Here is a 21,136-nt window from a genome sequence, read left to right as displayed (position 1 = left end):
TGCACATTAACGCAGTATTTTTCATATTTCGCAACACTGTCTCTATTTGCCGTAAAACTTAAACACGCGATGTGTTCTTTGCTTGAAACACCTCATTTTGACGTGTTTTACGATTCTCTACAACCGCCTACTGAATATACTGACAATTAGAACAATGAAATTTATAAAAGTGCATATAAATAAGCAGTTGAATGTGAGTACTAAAAATTACTGTAATTTTATCACCAAGGTCGAAACAACGCGCACAGTCTTATTCACGTATTTATATCTGTTTATAGTTTTCTTTTTTCTTTTCAATTGGAATCGTGACAGCTGGGACACCCTGAATAGATGCAAACACAAGGTAACTTATGTTCTCAGCTCTGAGTGTAACTTCGACTGAAGTTGTCGGGGGCGAAGTTTGTGTTTGTCCTGTTTACCGTCGTCTCGTACTTTTTGCATATGCACTGATAAAAAGTACAAATTGCACTTTAAGATACATAGGGCCTATACCTGATGCACTTATTTTTCCACTAAATTGGAGTTTAATAGGCTGGAAGACAATGAAAAATTCACGTCACTTTGACTACGTTGGTGTGTTGATCCGAGTACAAAATTGTAGAGGGAAGAGCTTGACAGATATTTGGCTCCCTCGTAAAGTGAATCGGTTCTTGCTGAAAACGTGCAAATACCTAAGAAATGCTATTCTACCACCTACAACTGCTTTAGTACTCCTGTTCTATTTAACAACGCATTGAGCATAGTTCTAGCGGTTTGTTACACTCCTGGTTGTTCTGTTTCTTTCAATGCTCTTTTAATATAGTGCGTTATGTTTAAAAAAGTCCTAAATATACACGTCTCTTTCTTTACCAGCCTGTATGACTTTACCATTTCGATGTTCGACACTACAAAAATCAGCACAGTACGGTACGATTTCAGTACTGAGGTCGTTACACTGGGCACAGCTGCCTTTAAAACGCACCCGTGGATGCGGCAGCAAATAATGCGTGCAAGCGGCGTGATAAATCACGTTGTGAGACAGTGATTTACACTTACAGCGGAGTGGATCGAGACTATGCCTGAGCAGTAATTGAACAAGGGAACTAATCTTCGCATACGCCTGGAGACTAGAAATATGAGCGTAAATAACCATGATGCTGGTCATCGCGATCTTGCCAAGTTATATTTACGCTTGGGCTTGGGACCGTAACTTAAATACTACGGCCCCTTCAAGAAATTCCGCAGTTGTATAACGCAATCGAGGAGAGAGAACAAAGGTGGTGTGTCCGAACTATTCCACCTGAACTGATTACGTACAACGGATCTTTTTTAATATTTTGTTTCATCTGCTATTTCCAAGCCCATCACTGCAGTTTGGTTAATGAACGAGGCCAACTTTTGCTTAATCGTAAATGCAAAGTTTTGGTGCCCAACCTATTTAAAGCTATCTAAATAGTTAACCCTGCCACTAATCATTCAACTATTCTTTGTGGCACGTCATGCAAAGTGAAGAAAGTAGGTCGGTTATAATGAAGTCATATTCAGTGCAGAAATACAGGAACCACTGCCCCAATTTTTGTGATATACACCTTTTTTTATTTAATTTAGTAATTTTTTATTTCGAGCACATTCTTTTCTAAAGATCACCTGGAGCAAATGGCGCAATTCCGCCTACTCGGGTGGACTGCATAAGAGGTGAACGTTCCTTGCACGACAAATCACTAACAAAGTGGCAAGTCAATATATTACTAAATAACTTTCTCATTATTTACGAATGTTTGTATTGAAAAATTAGACCCGAGCACTAGTAGGTTGATGTGAAATTACAGAAATACTCAGACTCAATATTCATCCGAAAATCTCTCGATATAATTTCATCACGTTGGAGTTATCCTAAAAGCTTGGCGCAAGTTTTGCGGAAATATTAGATGGAATGCGAATGCATATACACATTTAGAGCCGGACCTGTCTAAAATGGTAGAAGTGTGGCAAATTCAGCTAAACGATCATGCGGCTTCCGTACTACTCAATCGCAGTCGTACCATGTGTATTAAAATGTTTAAATGAACAATTGAACTGTAAGTACGGTTTAGCTACCTGGGCATTTTAGTTTCTGATGCAGGAGTGCTTCCGTTTTTCAATAATTAACCAGAAGAGGTTCAGAAATGTTTTTTTTTTTGTCGCAGGCGACTTACAACTTTGTTTGAACAACACAAAAAAGAGAAAAACGCAGATGGCTATGTTTTTAAAATGTGGAAGACAAACCTTTGATGTTACATGTAACATTGTCTCTTACTAGGCGAGCTGATTCCCATTATCCAAACTATCCAATGCAAGCGTTTGGACAGAATAATTGGCCGGAATAATTTCTACACCTTCGCATACGAGGCGCACTTGCGCGATGAAAATCTTTGTCCTCAGTTCATTTTCACCTGATTAGATTTCTAATTACTTTGAATAAGTGATGTCTGGTATCTATTTCATGCTCGCATATGCTCCAACTGGTAAATTCAGTGGCCACGAATTCTTGCCATCTTCAAGGAATTTATTTTTAACACGAAAGTGTTTTATGCCGGGGTCCACCAAGACTTCACTGACGTATTTCCGTCACGGAAATACGTCATAGAACATAATACAAAGAAAGAAACCAGAAGAAAAAGTTCTACAAACATGCAAAATTTGGAAATCGAACCCACGACCTCTCGGTCCGCGACGATAGATCGCCGAGCGTTTAACCCATTGCGCCACAAACGCATTTGCAGAGAGCTACACAGACGCGCCTTATATATCTAACACTCCTCCGTGTACCCGCGCTCTTGCTCGGGGCGGTGCCGCCGCCTACGAGCAGAAAAGAGAAGTACTGCATTATGACACTAACGCGCACCGACAGTGAACGCTTCGGTGGTAGTATTTCCACTACGACGCCTCGATGCCAGCATTCGAAGGGACGCTGGCATCAAGAAGCACTACCAACGCCTAGGTGGCGTTCACCGTACTCAGCACAGCGGAGCGTGGCCTCCGCAATTAGCTCTGAAAATGTTTCTGAAGTTGATCGCAGAGGCTGCAATTACGACGCGCTGTACGCGCTGATTTGACTCGGTGACGATTCAGTTACGTGCTTTGTCTTGCGCGTTGTATTAGTGTGTCAGTTACGTGATTCGTCTTTCGCGTTGTGCTAGCGTGTGCAGCGTAGTGCAGCTTCCATATGCACGACGGTTGCTCATGGTCATCGACGTTCGTAGTCGTGATGGAGGAGACGTGCCACCAGGCGTCAGCGTGGGTGCATCAACGCCTAAGGGCGCTTTAGCCACAAAACACCAATAGACATTATATATCAATGTGCAATAAACATTACACTACTTCTGTGAAGACACGTTTCACTTTCGTGTTCTATACCGATTCCTATATAAGAGGGATCAACCACATTTTTTATCTTCTCCGCAGGACCTACTGGCCTTCCGTATGGTGCATATCATACTCGGTGACGCAGCCACCCAGCTTGCGATACAGGTATGCTAACTACATGCGCCTGCTGTTCCTGTCCTTGCGATCTTATTAAACAAGCCCACTTCGTTACACCCACAGAAATACGTGACCGCACACGTCTTCAAGAGCACAGCCACTGACGACGAACTGGGTGCGTTCGATCCGGTAAGAGCCCTTGCGTGGGAGAGCAGTTTTTTCGCCCCACTCCTCAGCATAGCTTCCTGAAAAAATTAGTAGATGGAACTGCGCCAATAGTATGTACCGGAGGGGGAAGTATGGCCGTTTGGAAATGAAGGGCAGTGTATGAAATTGCCTAAACGGGATCCTCTTCGTCTCAAGTGGCTCTGGAACATTGAAAAAAAATCGAGGCGTTGTAAATGCAACAATTTTCTACGTATATTTGTTTTCGCAAATACTTATCGACTTCCATCATATTTCTACACACCTTTCGATGTACTCGCTTCAGAGTTCTTTCTACTAATTTTTGTAGGAAACTGTTCTTCGAATGAGCTACAACCAGCGTAGAGACTAAATTGTGCAGCCTTTCTTCAAGTTCATGGTAGGCGTTGTGTACCGTATAGCGGTACCCAAACATACAAGTATAGAGGTAGGACCGGCACAAGATCTTTTGAATTGAATTCTGCGGTTTTACGTTAAAAGGCCACGGTCCGATTATGAGGCACACCGCAGTGGGGGACTCCGGAGTATTTCTTACCATCAGAGGATCTTTAACGTGCGCCTAATGCACGGGGCATCGCGTGATGAAATTAGGAAATTTGCAGGTGGACATTGGAATCAGCTAGCGCAAAACTGGTAATTGGAGATCGCAGAGAGAGGCCTTCGTCCTGCAATGGACATAAAAATTGGCTGATGATGATGATGAATTCACGGGACACGGGCTATTGTGCATATTGCCACCCTTCGAATTTCGGATGCCTCGGCCGGGATTTGATCCCGCGACCTCGTGCTTAGCAGTGCAATACCATAGCCGCTAAACTACCGCGGCGGAGGACATGATATTTTGGTGTTACGGCTTCGTTATAAACTGCGCAGGCCAACTGGCCCATTAGTTCGGCTTGTTACTTGCCTTCTCGTGTAATGTGGCTTCAAAAAAAGTCGCGTCAAATTGGTCGAATTCACGCTACATTTCTTAAGAACTATACCTGCCACTGAACGGCTTCCATTGCTCGTAATGTGCGGAGAGCCAAATAAAGACAACAGGTCGTTGTATGTCGTGGAACGCCTTTGGTGACAGGACGCATGCACCCACGCAGAGTATTTCCAAAGACAATCTGAAGGCCTGGGTAAAAGAATCCTTCAAGACAAAGCATCTGGAGAGGGCGCTCACACCCGTAAAGAAGATCACATGGAAGGAAGCGTAAGCGCATGTCTTGTACTTTTTTGAGCCCTTGTTTTACGCGCTTCGCTTGCAGAAAGCGTATGCAACCACCTTGCCAGCTTGCAAGTGCCATAGGCAGATTGCAGAAACCATTTTCTTTCTTTGCTGTCTCCTAGAAACGATCGCTGTTGCCTAAACTCTCCGGAGTCCAAACTCATTTGTGCAGCCGGGCTAAGACTCCTTGCTTCCTTCATGCTCCTGGTATTCTAGTTTTACTTGATAAACTAGCTCGTGCATCACGTGTTGCGTCCCAGACACCTACGTGGCCTGTCAATCAACATGTACCTTATTATTTTTCCTCCGAATGTGTCTCAGGGAGTGTCATCAATTCATAGGGGAATAACCAGGCTAATATTAATTCATTCTATTTATTTATGTGTTTTTTTAAAGTACCTTGCAGGTCTATATTTGAGTCATTGAATAAGTAGGGCTAGTAGAATAATATGGGGAAGCAAAGAATACACATAAAAATTGAATCACCGACACAATTCTAGCGTAAATTATTACGCTTCAGGTGAAGAAGCTATAGTATAATGTGCAAGAGCTACCTGAAGGTGACGTAAACGAAAAAGAAAAGTCTGCATTCTCATACGGTTCTTATAAGTAAGAGAACTAAGCTAATATAGAGGTCCACTGTGGATGGCTATTTCATGTTTACCAACGAGAATGAATCTTTGACAAAGAAACCGAAAAATTACCGATAAATTCTGCTGATCTATACGGTGTTTATTTAGCTGCACCAAACTTTGTAAATAGTCAATTCTAACCTTCGATCTCAATTACTCAATGAGCCACCGGCCATAACATCTACAAGAAATCGAAATGCCAAATTGAATATTTAACATAATTACGCTAATTAGCATTCTTTATATAATTACATTGCGGCATATATTTCAATCTACGAATTGTAGCTAGTGAGTGTACAAGGCATATTGATTGAGAACCAATTCTGTGGATGACACCGGTTTCTTGGAAAGCGCCGGCAAACTGGCGATAAGAAATCACTGTTATTCGAATTACTTTTTAGGAAACATGCGGTTTATGTATTAAAACACAACCGTAACCGTAACGCCAATGCATTTCTTTGGACACGTCAAAAATTATCTCGAAACTGGTGCAGTCCTGGGAATTCGTTATCAATCGAAATGCCTTGCATACTCACCAGCTACAATTCGTAGAATGAAATATATACCGCAATGTAATTACAGAAAAATGCTAATTAGCGTAATTATGCTAATTATTCATTTAGGCATATTGATTTCTTGTAGAACTAATGGCCTCCTCATCGAGTAATTTAGATCGATGTTTAGAATTGTGGTATCTGCCACAGGCAATATTTAAAATTTGGTGCAGGTGAACAAATGTCACTCTGTATGTCGTCCCGTTAAGTACGTTGTCAGAAGTTTGCGAAATATCCGATTATCAGCATTTCGTCAACTTTAGGTTCTACAAATTGTATGCCGTCACTAGTATTATGCTTAATTAAGTGACGAATACAGACAGAACAGGCGTGTACGGTTCACCACTGTACTACTCAACTGTTTAATTGATCCATAGCAAAAGTGGCTAAGGTGATCAATGTGCTACAAATAAGAAATGTGCAATTTCTTGGTGAGTAGAAAACGAGATAAATTTAGGAGGTCAAGCTGGCCTAACAAGTACCACTGTTACATTTTGCAGTGTACGAGAGACCTGCTCAAGATGGTTGTGCTTTGTGGCGAGTATTTAGGCATCGTGCGCTTAATACGCACTTGTAACTACGCTTTAAAAATTGGCAACTCTTACAAGAGCGAAAAAAATAGGAGTATATTATTATGCGTAAGTTTTCCATGTACTGCAGTGACAACAATAAGCGTCTAACTCGGCAGAGCGTTCTTTATAGCCTACTGCCATATTTCCGCCGTATTTCTGCTGATATACAATGCCTTGCGGATGTGGCTATACCAAGATGCACCGCCCGGGGTACTTTCTCTCTCGTGATTTAAGAACGATTACGAAATAATTGCTTCCTTGCCTACTGAAAGTACCCGTGATGTTAGGGGCCTGGAAAAACAATGGAATACCTCATTAGTGCACAAAATGACGGAACTCGCTAAATGCTTCAGGCTTTTCATAATTTCACATTCGGTTTCTGCGTTAAATAACCAGGGATATAATACAGGCTTGCGCGTAAGGTGCGAGGTGAATTTCTTTTATGTCCAAATACAAAGAAAGACGGGTCCTGTACATTCTGCACGGTAAAAAATACAGTTTCCTCGACTCTTAAAACATGACCGCAGACCATGTACTTTGGAGTTTCAGGCAAGGACTATACTTCTTATGGAAACCTACGCCCTCGATCGAAGCACATAGAATAACAAAAGTTATTGGAGTGAACTTACCGTTATTGTGTAAGGAATTTACTTTCTGACAAACGGCTTTCTCAAATGGCACTCATTTGACGAATGTTCGACAACCTGTGTTCGTGTTATAAACTCAAGAATTCGCAATAATTACGGATGTGCGCAGAGGCCTACTGCCACGCTGTGTTTGGAGAGCGATTAATTGGATATTTAGAAAAATATATTACTGTAAATAGCGTCACAATATCTGAAGCCCCAAGCATGGAAGTGAGACAATTGCGTCAAGTAACCACCATTCCAATGGCAGCTGAACAATCTCAACTCCAAAGTTCCCTCTAGTAACTTTTGTAGGCAGGGCTCCACCGTAGCGAATAGCGCACATAACGCAATGCCAAAGTTCTTTCGTGGCTATAATACACACTTCAGTGTTGCGGGGTTGCCTTCGGCAGAGACGACTCTACGACGCCTTTCGCCACGGCCACCGTCAACAGTGCCATCTCTCTGCGGGCGCCCACTCCAGTCGCTGTTGCTTGGGTGAAAAAGACAAACGGTAGGTGCATGAGCGCGGTCGATGAAGGTAACGCCAAACACATCCAATGCCATAACTGTGTGTTTTTTACACCGATGAAATATTCTGTGCTTTTTTGGAATTCAATGGCCACTAGATAACATGTAACGTTTTCCATCGATGTTCAAAAAATCAAAAATAAAAAAGGAATTGGAGTTCTGTCACCCTGCACAGTTACAACCTAATGTCCAGCGAGGCTGTTTATTTGGCGCAGTTTCAATGACAATGTCTATTGCCTCTAATCAAATAAAGTGTTCAAAAAGGTTGTCAGTGTATGACTGGTTTGTTTTAAATCTGGACCGCGTGTAACCGCTGTCGAAGACTTGTTAAAATTCATCCATACAAATTTTACTTGCAGACTTCTTCACAAATTTTTGCATCGCGCGACGACCGGCCAATATATTCCTCAAATTTGCACTATATGGGATTTTGCGGCATACGCATTTGCTGCAAAGGTCGTGGCTTGTACGTATTCTTTGAACATCCGCTACATAATTACCCTTATCCTGCCGCATACTTGAAATAAATATAAACAAGTGCCTTTCTTATTTCGCTTGGCGAAACCTGTGACGTAATCTTTCGTCATATATTGCACTTATAATGACCACTATTTCCACCAAACTTACACATGGCGTGCCGTAGAGTTATCTTGGTACATCGGTAAGAATACTGTATCTAATAACGACAGTTTCATACTTTCAAACACTTCCATAAGACATCTTCAGCAGGAAGTATTAAATCCCTATACGTTCCTATTCATGCGCAGATTCGCAAAAGCCGTTGCCCCATTTTTTGCTAAATTTTATCTTGGTGGCAATTGCAGTTCTGCCATGAAAACTGGCTAAACGCTGCGTGCTCATAAACCACCTGAAACGCTCCGAAGCGCTTGAAATATTTATTTATTGCAAATGCTGCAATAACTTCACCTACTTTAAACTTTGCCTGTACACCACTGATTATCTGGTCCTTACTTTCAGTGACCAAAGAAAGCGCCCCATTTAGTTCACCCAGTTTACCGGTCAAGTGTCAAAAACGCATGCAAATGTCTAAAAAGCAAGGGCGCGAGAAATTTTTACTACTTCTAATTAGGCCAGAAACTTTAACGTTTCGCGTCATATTGCAATTTATATGCCCGGTATTGTTCTTCAATATTAATGTCGTGAAACGCAGAGTTATTTCGGCAGGTCAAAACGTAAACCGTAGCGGAAACGGCAGCGTAACACTTTCTAACCGTTGTTTGCAAAATTTCTTGCAAGAACCGCATTTGATTCACACAGATTTCCTATAGCTAGGCCAGTTTTGCTATTTTCGAATTTTGTGGCACTTCTAGTTATCACTGGGCCACATGCTAAATTTCGGGCCACTCGCAAAGTCAGTCATGTGGCGCTACGGAGCGCTTGAATAGATAATTTCTTGCCCCGGCTGTCATTAACCTGCACACTTCGTATTGATAAACCATAGCATCTCCTTTATGTTCGCTAAATATAAACTCTTTGGTACATAGTTCCATTGCAACAATGACAAACATCGTTTGAAATGGCCATATATAGTTTTCAAGCACATGGTAATGGATTAAATTACAAACACTTTGTTTGATCCAGGTGCTTTTACATTCGTACAGGAATTCGCGAGAGCATTGCTCTCATGTTCGTTAAAGTTATCTTTGGGTCAATTCTATTTAAGGTAGGATTGCGTGTTAAATGTGGCGCCACTTCTAAAACACGCTCATAGCACTTCGGAGCACTTTCACGCGTAATATTTTCCGAAGGTCGCATTTATTGTGCGCAATTTTACCATTTCGTATGTTTTACCCATAATGTTCTTATTATTCTCGCTGAGTATGGACAATGTGCCATGTTTAGCTTATCGCCGACTCTGGAGAAAACAACTGCTAGCCTCGTATGATACATGAAAATAAGGAGATAACGAGTTTTTAGTAAATATTTGAACTCTCCTAATTAGGGCACCTGTTAACATTTCGCAACAGATTGTCATTGTCTAATTTCGGCTCAAATAAAATTTGTTTAGCACCGTTCTCTCGAAACTTAAGGAAAGGTATATAGCTGATCATGACAGCGTCACACTATACAACACTTTCATGAGAATTTATTTGCAAAAACTGTTTTTCATTACAACGCCTTAAACGTCCCACACAGCTTTGTCATAATAGTCATCCCAATTTCAGTAAGCTTGATTTTGGTAGCATTTTTAGTTAGTTCGTGGATGCGTTGGAAATTTTGCGCCATTCAATCACATACGCTTGGAAGTTTTTGATTACGTATTTTATTGCACAAGCGGCAAAACAATTAAAATTTTGGCAACGCGAAACCCATAACGTGTCTCATAATTTCAAGATATGAGACTTGTGGTAGATATAGGGTTACACAGGGCCACTGGGAAATATACCGTAAAATGGTGATGTAACACTTTCGACCCCTTGCGCAAAGTTTTTTTTTAAAGGATGTTTTCGATGCACATTCACTGACCTTGCCACAAAAATATGCCATATATATTCAACCGTTTTCAGTAAATATTATTTTGGAGGCATTTGTAGTTTGTAGGCCCGCAGGTTAAATTTCACACCACCCGTAAAACAAATTGACACCGGTCCGCAGCACTTGTATACGTGATTCATTCTAAAGGCCGCCATTAACACATACATCGTGAACTTTGCCTGTGCATATTACCCATCACGATTACTTCATTTATATATATATATATATATATATATATATATATATAATATATATATATATATATATATATATTATACCAAGGCAAAGAGGAGATAGAAAAGGAGGAGAACGAAGAACTCAGCAGCCGCCACGGCTACATTTCGGTGGCGACATCGTGGCGACCTGTTATCCATGCTGGTCTTCATCTGTGACTAAACATCGATCATCCGTAACAGTTTTTGGTGGAAGGTGCTGGGTACTCCCGACCACCACGCAACACGGACAGCAAGGTTCTCCAACCTCCTTAGTTGCCTCGAAGCCACCGAATCACTGGATTGGCCGCATTACTTCCGCTGTTTCAGATGTCCCACACCGAAGCCAACAGTCGCACGGAATCAGCGGCATCTTCGACCCAAACGATGGCTAGTCCGTGTAAGCGCCATCGGGTAGAGCCTCACACATTCGGAGGGAAGCTCGGCAAGGACGTGGAAGAATGGGTTAACCACTAGGAACGGGTGAGTAAGCACTATCGTTGGGACAGCGTAACGCGACTCTCCAACGTAGTCTTCTTTCTGATGGACACGTCGCTCGTGTGGTTCGATAACCATGAGGAAACTCTGACAACGTGGCATCGTTTCACGTCCGAAATCAAGGAGCGTTTCGGCGATTCAATCGCTAAGAAGAAGCAGGCCGAACAAACGCTCCTTCAAAGAGCACAAGTTCCGGGCGAGACGTGCACGACCTACATCGAAAACGTGCTCAAGCTATGCAGGACGGCCAATCCTCGCATGTCAGAGGAGGACAAAGTTGGCGATTTGTTGAAGGGAATCGCGGAGGACGTTTACAACTTCCTCATTGGTAAAGAGAACCTTGGCTCAGTCACCGACGTAATACGTCATTGACGTACCTTTGAGGCTCTCAAACTGCGCCGCATAATCCCGAAGTTTGGCTGGATAGCAAACGTCACATCTGTTGCAAGCATTGAAGACGACATCCCATTAGTCGATCTGACGACGACAATTAAACAGATTGTTAGCTAGGAGTTACATCGTCGCACGCACTTGAACAATGAGTTCCGTGATAGTCAACATCCCTACAATCCTCCACCAGCTCCTCTTTTCATCGCTGCAACGACTGTTGAGGAGTACCGCTCGAGAAGGCCAATGAGAACGCAACAAAACTACCACCGGGAAACCGGCCACGAGCGTGCTGAGGGATATGCCCGTTGTTCAGCAACGGCCTACTCGGAGCCACAGACATACCAATCCTACCCGAACGTTAGCCGCGAGCCTCCCGTGTGTTATACCTGCGGTGTCACAGGACACATCTCTCGATTCTGTCGTCAGTGTCTTTGGGCACCGAGGTGGTACGAGCGTCCTAACTTCGAGAATTCGTGGCCTCCATGCTCCTTTACTTCGTTGATGACCTTCCCCATCAACAGTCCTCGACAGAATCACCGCAGCGACTCGCCCGTTTCAGAGCCCTAGTCTCACTTCACCGTCTTCACGTGAACGTCGCTCTCCTTCACCGAGACGACGTTCATTCTCACCACAGCCGCCGGGAAACTAGACTGCGCGGCCGATGGAGGTGAGGTCGCCAGACTCGACACGACACTAATACCTCCAGCGGTTACAATGTTCAGAAAGAAAGTGCAACTGATAATTGATGGTATATGTACAATGGCACTGGTGGACACCGGGGCTAGGAGATCAGTTAATGAGCCTTTCTTTCAAGAACCGGCTTCGATGCAAAGTGATGTTTTCCCTCGACACGCATGCTAAATTCCGCAGAGTAAGCGGTGAAATATTGCGTCCCCTTGGCGTTTGTGCTGTAAATGTGTTATTGGCGGACAAGAGTTTAACAAAGTTTGTGATTTCGGAACGCTGCAGGCACGATGTTATATTAGGAATGGACTTTCTGCAGACCTCCGGGGCTTCATTCAATTGTGGTGCCGGCGAGCTTTCGATAAATAGCGGAAAACCTGGAGTCGATGCTTGTCAGGATCCGTCATTATCAGACCTCCTGGATCAACAACCCGCTGGACAAAAGACATTTGCCGTTGCTGAGGGAATGACGCTGCCTCCATGGTCTTTAGCACCGGTATCCGTCATTGCATCTTGTACAGACGCTTCATTTGACGCCGTGGTAAAACCCTTTGGCGACTCTCGTGGGAACAAAAACCTACTGGTACCCAATAGTATCGTATCTGTGAACAATGGTAGCACGTTTTTGATGACGTTAAATTGTTCTGCCGTCCCTGTGCGTATTCCCTAACACATGAAGATTGCTGTCTTCGACGACGTCACGTGCTGTTCATTGATGGTCGTCAGGGACGAGGATTCCACTCAAGGACGAGCCACTTGCCCTTACGAGCAGAAAATTCTACGCATGGTCTGCAAGTCTTTGTCTTCACGTGAACGGGACACCTAAGTGCAACTGCTATCCCAGTATGCTTCCGTGTTCGACTTCTCTTAAGATGAGCACCGTACAACTATCCCATCTTCGCGTATTCGTCATCGCATTGACACAGGATCGGCACATCCTCTTCGGCAGAAGCCTGACCGAGTGTCTTCATCAGAGCGCAAGATTATTGCGGACCAGGTACAAGAGATGCTGAGGAAAAATATCATTCAAGAATCAAGACCGTGGGCCGCACCTGTCATCCTGGTAAAGAAAAAAATGTCACAGTTTCGCCCTCAGGGCGAATCAATGAATGCGATAGCAACACAGCAATGTCATACGAAGTAAGGTGAGCGGCTTTGGTAGCAACAACACGCCGAACTGTTGTCGACGCCATCGGCGTTTTGCCCGCGTTAGCTCAAAATGCGTGCGACGTTGGTGACTGTTGCTGGAGCCTCTGATATAAATAGGCACTTGGTGCCGCAGCTAAACGTCGCCTCCCTTCCCTCCCGCTCCCCCATGGCCTCTCGCGCGTCTGAAGAAGGCGCGTTTGCTCTACATATATGGTGATTGTAAAGGAGAAAAGAGACGCCTACTTCTGCAGCCCTTAAGCGAGCATGGCGCAGAACGCGCGTTTGTTCTCCGCCGTGCGTTCACTCCCCGTGAAAGACGCGCCCCTCGCGCCCTTTCACTCGCACATACAGCGTTCGGTGCTCCCTCAAGGGCTGCAGAAGATAGCGCCAACCTTTCCCTTTCCCTCAAGAACCACTTACCCCCCTCCCGGCGACGATTTCATCTACAAATGACGTCATACGGAACCTCACGGCGACGGCGACGGCGACGCCGACGGCAGAAATCTGCTTTTGAGTGTCCATATAATTGCTATCGCAATAAAAAGATGGCTCGTGGAGATTTTGTATTGATTAGAGGCGACTAAATGCAGTTACCAAGAAGGATGTGTACTCACTCCCGCGAATTGACGACGTAATAGACTGCTTAAATTCTGCCTCCTACTTTTCGTCCCTCGATCTACGTTAAGGCTCCTGAGAGATACATGTGGATCCCGTCGACAAAGAGAAGACCGCCTTTGTTACACCGGATGGTTTATTCGAATTTAACGTTATGCCGTTCGGGCTCTGTAATGCGCCCGCAACGTTCGAGACATTCATGGACACAATTCTCCGCGGTCTAAAGTGGGAAATATGTCTTTGCTACGTGGATGATGGTGTTATTTTCGGCCGCACTTTTGAGGAGCATAATTAGCGCCTTAGCCTGGTTCTGAAATGCATGGAGAAAGCAGATTTGATTCTCAACTCTGGAAAGTGTAGGTTTGGAGAGCGACAGACATTGGTTCTCGGTCCACAAAGTTGAAGACTGGCTGGCACCTTGGCGCTCGTGAGGCGGCAGCCAATTGCGACAGCCGAACTGGACAGTTCACTAGGTGGACTCTTATAGAAAAAGTTGTCGCAGTTTCACCTGAAAGGTGAAGCATCAATTGCGATAGCAAATTTGTAGAGAGCTATACGGAGTAATGATATTAGCTTTATCAGCTGTATAAACTTGGACATGCAGCAGCACCGGCAACGCGCAGAACTGTTGTCGACGCCGTCGGTGTTTTGCCCGCGTTCGCTCAAAATGCGTGCGGCGTTGGTGACTGTTGCCGGAGCCTCTGATATAAATAGGCACTTGGTGCCGCAGCTAAACGTCGCCTCCCTTCCCTCCCCCTTCCTTCCCTCCCCCACGGCCTCTCGCGCATCGGAAGAAGGCGCGTTTGCTCCACATATATGGTGATTGTAAAGGAGGAAAGAGACGCCTACTTCTGCAGCCCTTAAGCAAGCACGGCGCGGAACGCGCGTTTGTTCTCCGCCGTGCGTTCACTCCCCGTGAAAGAGCGCGTCCCTCGCGCCCTTTCACTCGCACATACAGCGTTCGGCGTCGCGCGGTCATTGGCGCTGAGCCGTGCTCCCTCAAGGGCTGCAGAAGATAGCGCCAACCTTTCCCTTTCCCTCAAGAACCACTTATCATCATCGCGCGGTCACGATTTCATCTCCATTGACGTCATACGGCTCCTCACGGCGACGGCGACGGCGACGCCGACGGCAGAAATCTGCTTTTGAGTGTCCATATAATTGCTATCGCAATAATACCCCCCCCCCCCCCCCCTGCGCTGAGCACTGACAAAGCATCAGCAGTCGCTTGCAGGGTGCAGTGTTGTCAAAGAGAAAACCGCATATTACGCGTTCACAACACAGGGTCGCACTGTGCGTCGTCGAGCAATAACGGGAGCAAAGTGCATTTCCTGGCAATTGCAGCATAGGATAATTAATAAATACTTTTTATGCTGCACCTACAGCTGACGTGACGATAACGATAGACGACACGAAGCCGCTGTACGTGAACCCCTCCATGATGGCGTGCTACGGACTCAAGCTGGACTCTTTGTCTTGGTCACTCATCGGGAAGGACATGGAGGCGGTGAGAGCAGTTTTATTCTTCCAGTGAGATATGGTGTACGACAAAGGTTTGCGAGCGCATGTCTATATGATACAGAAAGCTCATAAATCATAATCGCTGGTTTTAACTGTACATAATAAAGTTTGACTATTCCTTAACGCAACTCGAATTTGGCGTAGTTCGTCCATTTTGGAGTTCTCACTGTGTAAAAACAGTTACAAGGTTCTGTGCCGTCTTTATCATGAAGTACTGCTGGCATATACGAAAGAAGCAAGAATAGGGCGGCATGGTTCACTGCATACGTAAATGTCTTATACAACACTAATCTCGAAGACACTGCATTTCACAGGCGACAGTACTTAACGCTGCTACAAATGTTTAAGCGCCGACGTTGTTGCTGGTTATAATTTTGGTATAAAATTGATTTGCACCAGAGAGTTGTGCAGATAATGCAGCTGCCACGCAGACGGGCAAGGACAACGATATAACTGAATTTAATACTAACAAGAGAGGTGTGTGCGCCACTTATTCTATGAAGAAATGAGCTACGAATAAATTTTTACAGTCTTAGTACACATAATTTTGTGTTCAATCTAACTCAATAAATACGAGGGTGAAGGCTAATGGCTAGCTGTACTTTATGGTAACTGGCTTCCAGTGTTCACATGCTTGACAGTTATTGATAATGTGGCGCTCTATAGTAAGTAGTACGAGCTTGTTTTAGGACGGCTCCGCCAGGACTCAGTGACGATTTAGCTTGTGCATGCCGCTTATAAAACATAACCGAAATTCGCATTTATTTCTTCTTTTCGTTTTGTAAGTTGGCACACAAGAACACCGCATTTAGTAATATAGCGTGAGAAATGTTCAAATCAAAACAAAATGCCACTCTTATGTTGAAGTAGTTGTTAAAACGTGCTAAAACCTCAACCTTCACACGTGATGTAGCTTACGCGTCAGTCAGCCTCTGACCGTAGGTGGCGCCACCGTGTGTCCTCGCAATGCTTTTTATAAATCACTGGGTTTCTTAATGCGAACAAATGAATTATTTCAAGGAGGTATGTCCTTTGTCCGATACTTGGGTGCGAAAAGATGGGTAAATGTATTCAAAAGAGGGCGGGGCGCACCCTGCTGACGCAGCCAAAGACGACGCGCTCTGAAAGACTCACTACCTCAGTATCGACGGGAGGCCCCAGCCCGCCCTCACAGGCCTGCATCGAGACGGCTGTACCAGTCTCCAAGGCAAAGTCCGACAGGGACTGTACAGCTGTCACGGTCACCTGTATAGGAAGAAAGATCTACTCCTCCGGAGAGCTTGCAGTGCCCCGATGGTGGTTCGGAGCATCCTGGAGGCCTGTGCGGTCTCAGAGCAAGGGGTGAATGGTGGGCGGGGGTGTCGACCTTAGCATGTCGAGTACTTAGCCCTGGGTGGTTGCGTCGTTTTGCGCAAGTGGTATGCGCTTCGCCACTGAAGGTGCCTTTGATGCAGTGCTATATCTTCGAAATGCAGATTAAGTGTAAATGAATACCGTGAGGCGAGCTGCCGCCAGCGCGTGAGTGATACGTTTAATATGAAAATGTAGCTCTTTATGGTAGTTTCACTCTACTAGGCAAGCACCTGCTGCGTGGTAAATTAGCCGAAAAGTCTGTAAATAACAGGAGTCGTATCATGTTCACATTTTTTTCAGGCTAATTTCAGGGCGAAGCATTGCGTTCGTAAGAGCAAGATGTCCAACATCACGACTGGCCGGAACGCCCGACTATTAACAAGACGGGGCTTATATTATCTTAAGACTATTGTTTCTGAATGCAGACCTTCGTTTCGCATTCTGAGCCTGTAATGCCAATACAAAAGACCCACCACAAAGTTTTGTGGCTCGGTGCGCATTGGAAGCCTCGGAACGAAGCTGCTTTTGAGAGTGGAGCTCAAGCATCACAAACCCAAAACGCATGACACGGCAAGCTGCGACAATGCAGGATATATCTCGGCGCTGGCATGTTCGTCAGTCAATTCGAAATCAGTCACGCTTAGCACAAAATTTCGGGCTAATAGCGGCGGGAACAGAAGACATGCCTTGAGTTAATTTGCGCAAGGATGCCGCCCATTATTGCCTCACATAAAATCACTGTAACGCACTTAGAGCTACCTATAATGCTTTGAAACATTTCTTTCAGACCCCTCCGGACGTCGTCAACGGTTGGTACCTGCTGGGCGAGGCGGCGAAACAATACAAAACAGTGTAAGCGCTTGTGAATTGTGGTTTGAGTTGCACCATTACATTTACCAGTATCCCCCTCCCACGACATATTTTGACCACCTATACAGACCTCCTTTTTTAGCCCTTTCCTATGTCAGCGTATGTTGTAGAGTTGAGAAGTGATGTGTTCTTTCTTTACAACAGCAATTCGCTACCAAAGGAAAACACTATTTTTATCAGGATTGTAGCGTTTGCATTAGCTTTCTTGCATCTGCTTTTTGCGCATTGATGTACGTCTGAAGCCTCACTGCTTGATGCAACAAATTAGAGGGGGTCAAGGATCCCTCAAGCAGCGTCTGTGCGGCTTTTTGTCGACATCAACATTCATAAGTTGTGTATACAGAAAGTAAAAAATAAAGCGCTGTACATGTTAAGAAATAAAACGTAGTGTATGGGGACAAAGTGCTATCGCCAAGAATTTGACAATGTAGGTGTTTGCCATTGCTTTCTATATACAAGATAAACCACTGATCCTGTTTTTCCAACGCGTAAACTTATGCAGGAAGTTGAAAAAAAGTGCTGCAGTTTCACCCGCTAAGGGAAGCATCACATTGCGATAGCAAATTATTAGACAGCGTTAATATGTAAGGATAATAGTTTATCAGCAATGACAACTTGGAAACATTCGCTTAATAAGAAAATTAAGAGGCATGTTTAGAAGCATTTGAAGAACAAGCACATTTAGAGAGCTAATATGCTCTCTCAGCCTGATGCTCAGACACCTGCCACTCTGGTCTAAGTACCGTCTGCCATAACTGATTGGGATCTGTTACACAACCCCTTGCACACAGGACACAAACAGAATGTCACAATGAAACTTTACGTTCACAGTGCAACTTTACTACCCTGCCCAACTTGCCGCATTTGACAATAAATTGCCAGCTCAATTTGGTCATGCCTCGTTTCTATAAAGCGAGCGCACACGGCGCATTCTCGTTCAGTAGTTGAGCGTTATGTTTGGGTTTTGCAGCTTCAGGCTCTAACTAAACATAGCGCAGTCTCACCACCGCGGTGATTGTTTTGTTGTGCAATACTCAGCCAGCGGCCGGGCGACTTCAGCGGCTTCATGTGGACATGGGCGGCGCTGAAGACTGGCAACGAGCAGCTGTGGGACGAGCACGTCAAGCAGTTCATCGATACCGAGAGCCAGGCCTACTCCATGCTCACCGGCGACGAGACGCTCGAGGAAAAGTACAAGGTGCGTTCTTGCACTAAGCGGACGGTCAGAATGGTTCATTGACCATTCACCTGGTGTAGGACTAGAAAACACAAAGAGCAGTGCGTACATCATGCCGAGACGATCATTCTTGAAACGTATTACACCGATGTAAGTACGTAGGCAAAAAAAATGAACTCCTGGGACGATTACGAGTGTTTAAAGCAATTGTTCAAGCATTCGCTCAGGTGACTGCTCGGTGTTTTCACTTCCGCTCTGAAGCTCGCCGTATCAATTGGTCGTCTGAAGGGGTAATTTCTTCTGTGACATTCCAGTGTGAATGATGGTTTTGTTTTAAACGACTACGCCCGCGTTCCAATGCTCGAGTGCTGACTCGTAGAAGCGCATTTCACTTACGAAGCAAGCACTGGCGCCGCCGGGCCACGGCAGCACGCCGAGTGAGGCAGCCGACGCCATCATTTTAAGCACTATCTGGCTAACTTGACGTGGCCCGCGCCGCCACCGACTCGCAAAGGAAAAAAAAATGCGACGCGGGACCACGTAGCTATGACGTAGCAGCGAAATTCCAGAATACTACCGGGGCCAACGATAGCTTTCGCTGACCGTGAAGCGCGACACTGCCACAAACTGCCGCGCCGCTTCGTTTACGATTACTATCCAACTAAGCGAATAGCCGAAATGCCTCATGTATGTGGCAGGCGCTGCAGGTGGACTCCCTTCTCCTCTAATACTTAGACGAGCACTGCACGCGCTCGGGCTTACCCGAAAGCCCGGGCCGGGCCGGGTAGAGCAGTTTTTTCAAGGGCTCGAGCACGGCGTGTGCTTTTTGACCCGGGCCCGGGCCGGGCTCGGGCTTTCTGATGGTGCGAATGTAACGTGCAGCGAGTTATTCTCGGGCGTCTCAACTCTGAAATACATGTATTTTTTGGTCTCGGGTCGGGTTCGGGCCGGTTTCGAGCCGGGCTCGGGCCGGGCTCGAGTCTAAGGTAAAGGGGTGGCGGGTCGGGCCGGGCGGGTAACGTAGATTATTTCCGGGCCCGGGCCGGACCCGGGTCCGCCATAAAAGTTTTTATCGGGCTCGGGCGGGCCGCTCAATGCAAAAATCGGCCCGTGCAGTGCTCTAGCTTAGACAGGAAGCTTCCTTCAATGGTCGCCAGAACTTGCAATACTACAAACATCGCTTTGGACACGAGCGATGCAAGCTCACTGCATCGGCGATTTCGAGAATTATCGAAGATTAGTCTAAACGACTAGTGACGATCACTTGTACCCTTGTTTAGGATATAGAGGGTGGCATATTAATTTTATTAATTTGATTTATTTTTCAATACTGCAGACATACGGTTCAAGGACGGTGGACAATACAGATACAATTAAGTCGCACAAAAACAACAACAAAAGAACAACATCAATGCAGGCTCAAAAATTTTATTGCGCATACTTATCACTTGCTTAACTAAGGCAGTTCCATTCACGTATAGTCTTTTTATAATTGATACCTTTGAAACTTTATGCACGGGCTGTTTCTTTTCCGGCATGATGTCCTAGCTTACAAATTTATCTCCTGGTCCTGGTCAATATATACGAAGAAGTCATTTAGTCTGAATGTCGGGACGCGCAATGACACTTCCGTTATGAGAAGGGCAATCGGACTGGCGTTCGGCAGATTTACTGCCACTACAGTGTAAAATCGTTTGGTGCAAACTACTTCAGTTTTATATCCAATGTTCTACCTCCAGATAGCACATGCATTTGCACATGTATAAAAATACGTCAGTATCATTTCAGCCGTTTATTCAATCACAGAAATATTATAAACATCACGTTTAAGGTCGATGAAAAGTGTACCTGAGCCTTTCAAAATGATCCGTATAAGTAAACTTTCGCAATAATGTCCAGTAACGGCGCAAAACAAGTGCAACGACGATGTAGTTCATTTTCCTTCCTACAGAATCGCATCATCGCCGTGATAGCAGCCAGGCTCAAGGCCATCACACAAGCGAACATCATTCCCGCGAACAGGTGAGAGAAAAACATGCTGGCGAGCTCTATCTATGTATTGTTGAAATAGCACACTTACATATATACTGAGATAGCAGGGAATATACTTCATAGAACATCTGGACACTCTGAGTGGTCCGAGTGGCAGGTGTGTTTAAGGGCGATGGATCCTTTTGTATTAATCTTATTTGCTGGTAACGAACTTTACGGTGGTTCGAACATATAGGTATGTCTCTTATGGGCTGCGCACTCCTGCTGCAAGAACTTTCATTGCGTTCTTTCACTCAGTTATGTTAAGAGCTTATACACTTGGGACGTCGTCTTTGAGTTTTTTCACAGTCGCTTACAACACGGTCATGCGACGTAATACCGACTACGTCTTCTCTTAGCCAATGAT

General features: G+C 44.9%; 1 protein-coding gene across 1 annotated transcript in view; it reads left to right on the top strand.

The window, feature by feature from the left end:
• The window catches only part of LOC125943512 (uncharacterized), a 69,406-nt gene that overhangs the window by 34,399 nt on the left and 13,871 nt on the right, over positions 1–21,136 (top strand). The window contains exons 8-15 of the mRNA XM_049662861.1: positions 3,424–3,489; positions 3,565–3,630; positions 4,740–4,843; positions 7,656–7,756; positions 15,203–15,324; positions 17,479–17,543; positions 18,600–18,759; positions 20,690–20,760. Of these exons, the coding sequence (XP_049518818.1) occupies positions 3,424–3,489; positions 3,565–3,630; positions 4,740–4,843; positions 7,656–7,756; positions 15,203–15,324; positions 17,479–17,543; positions 18,600–18,759; positions 20,690–20,760 (755 nt within the window). The remainder of the gene's footprint in view (positions 1–3,423; positions 3,490–3,564; positions 3,631–4,739; positions 4,844–7,655; positions 7,757–15,202; positions 15,325–17,478; positions 17,544–18,599; positions 18,760–20,689; positions 20,761–21,136) is intronic.

The sequence above is a fragment of the Dermacentor silvarum genome, chromosome 2, assembly GCF_013339745.2.
Source record: "Dermacentor silvarum isolate Dsil-2018 chromosome 2, BIME_Dsil_1.4, whole genome shotgun sequence".
Lineage (NCBI taxonomy): Eukaryota > Metazoa > Arthropoda > Arachnida > Ixodida > Ixodidae > Dermacentor > Dermacentor silvarum.
Note: the sequence above shows the minus strand (reverse complement) of the source record. Positions and strands in the feature narration are given on the sequence as shown.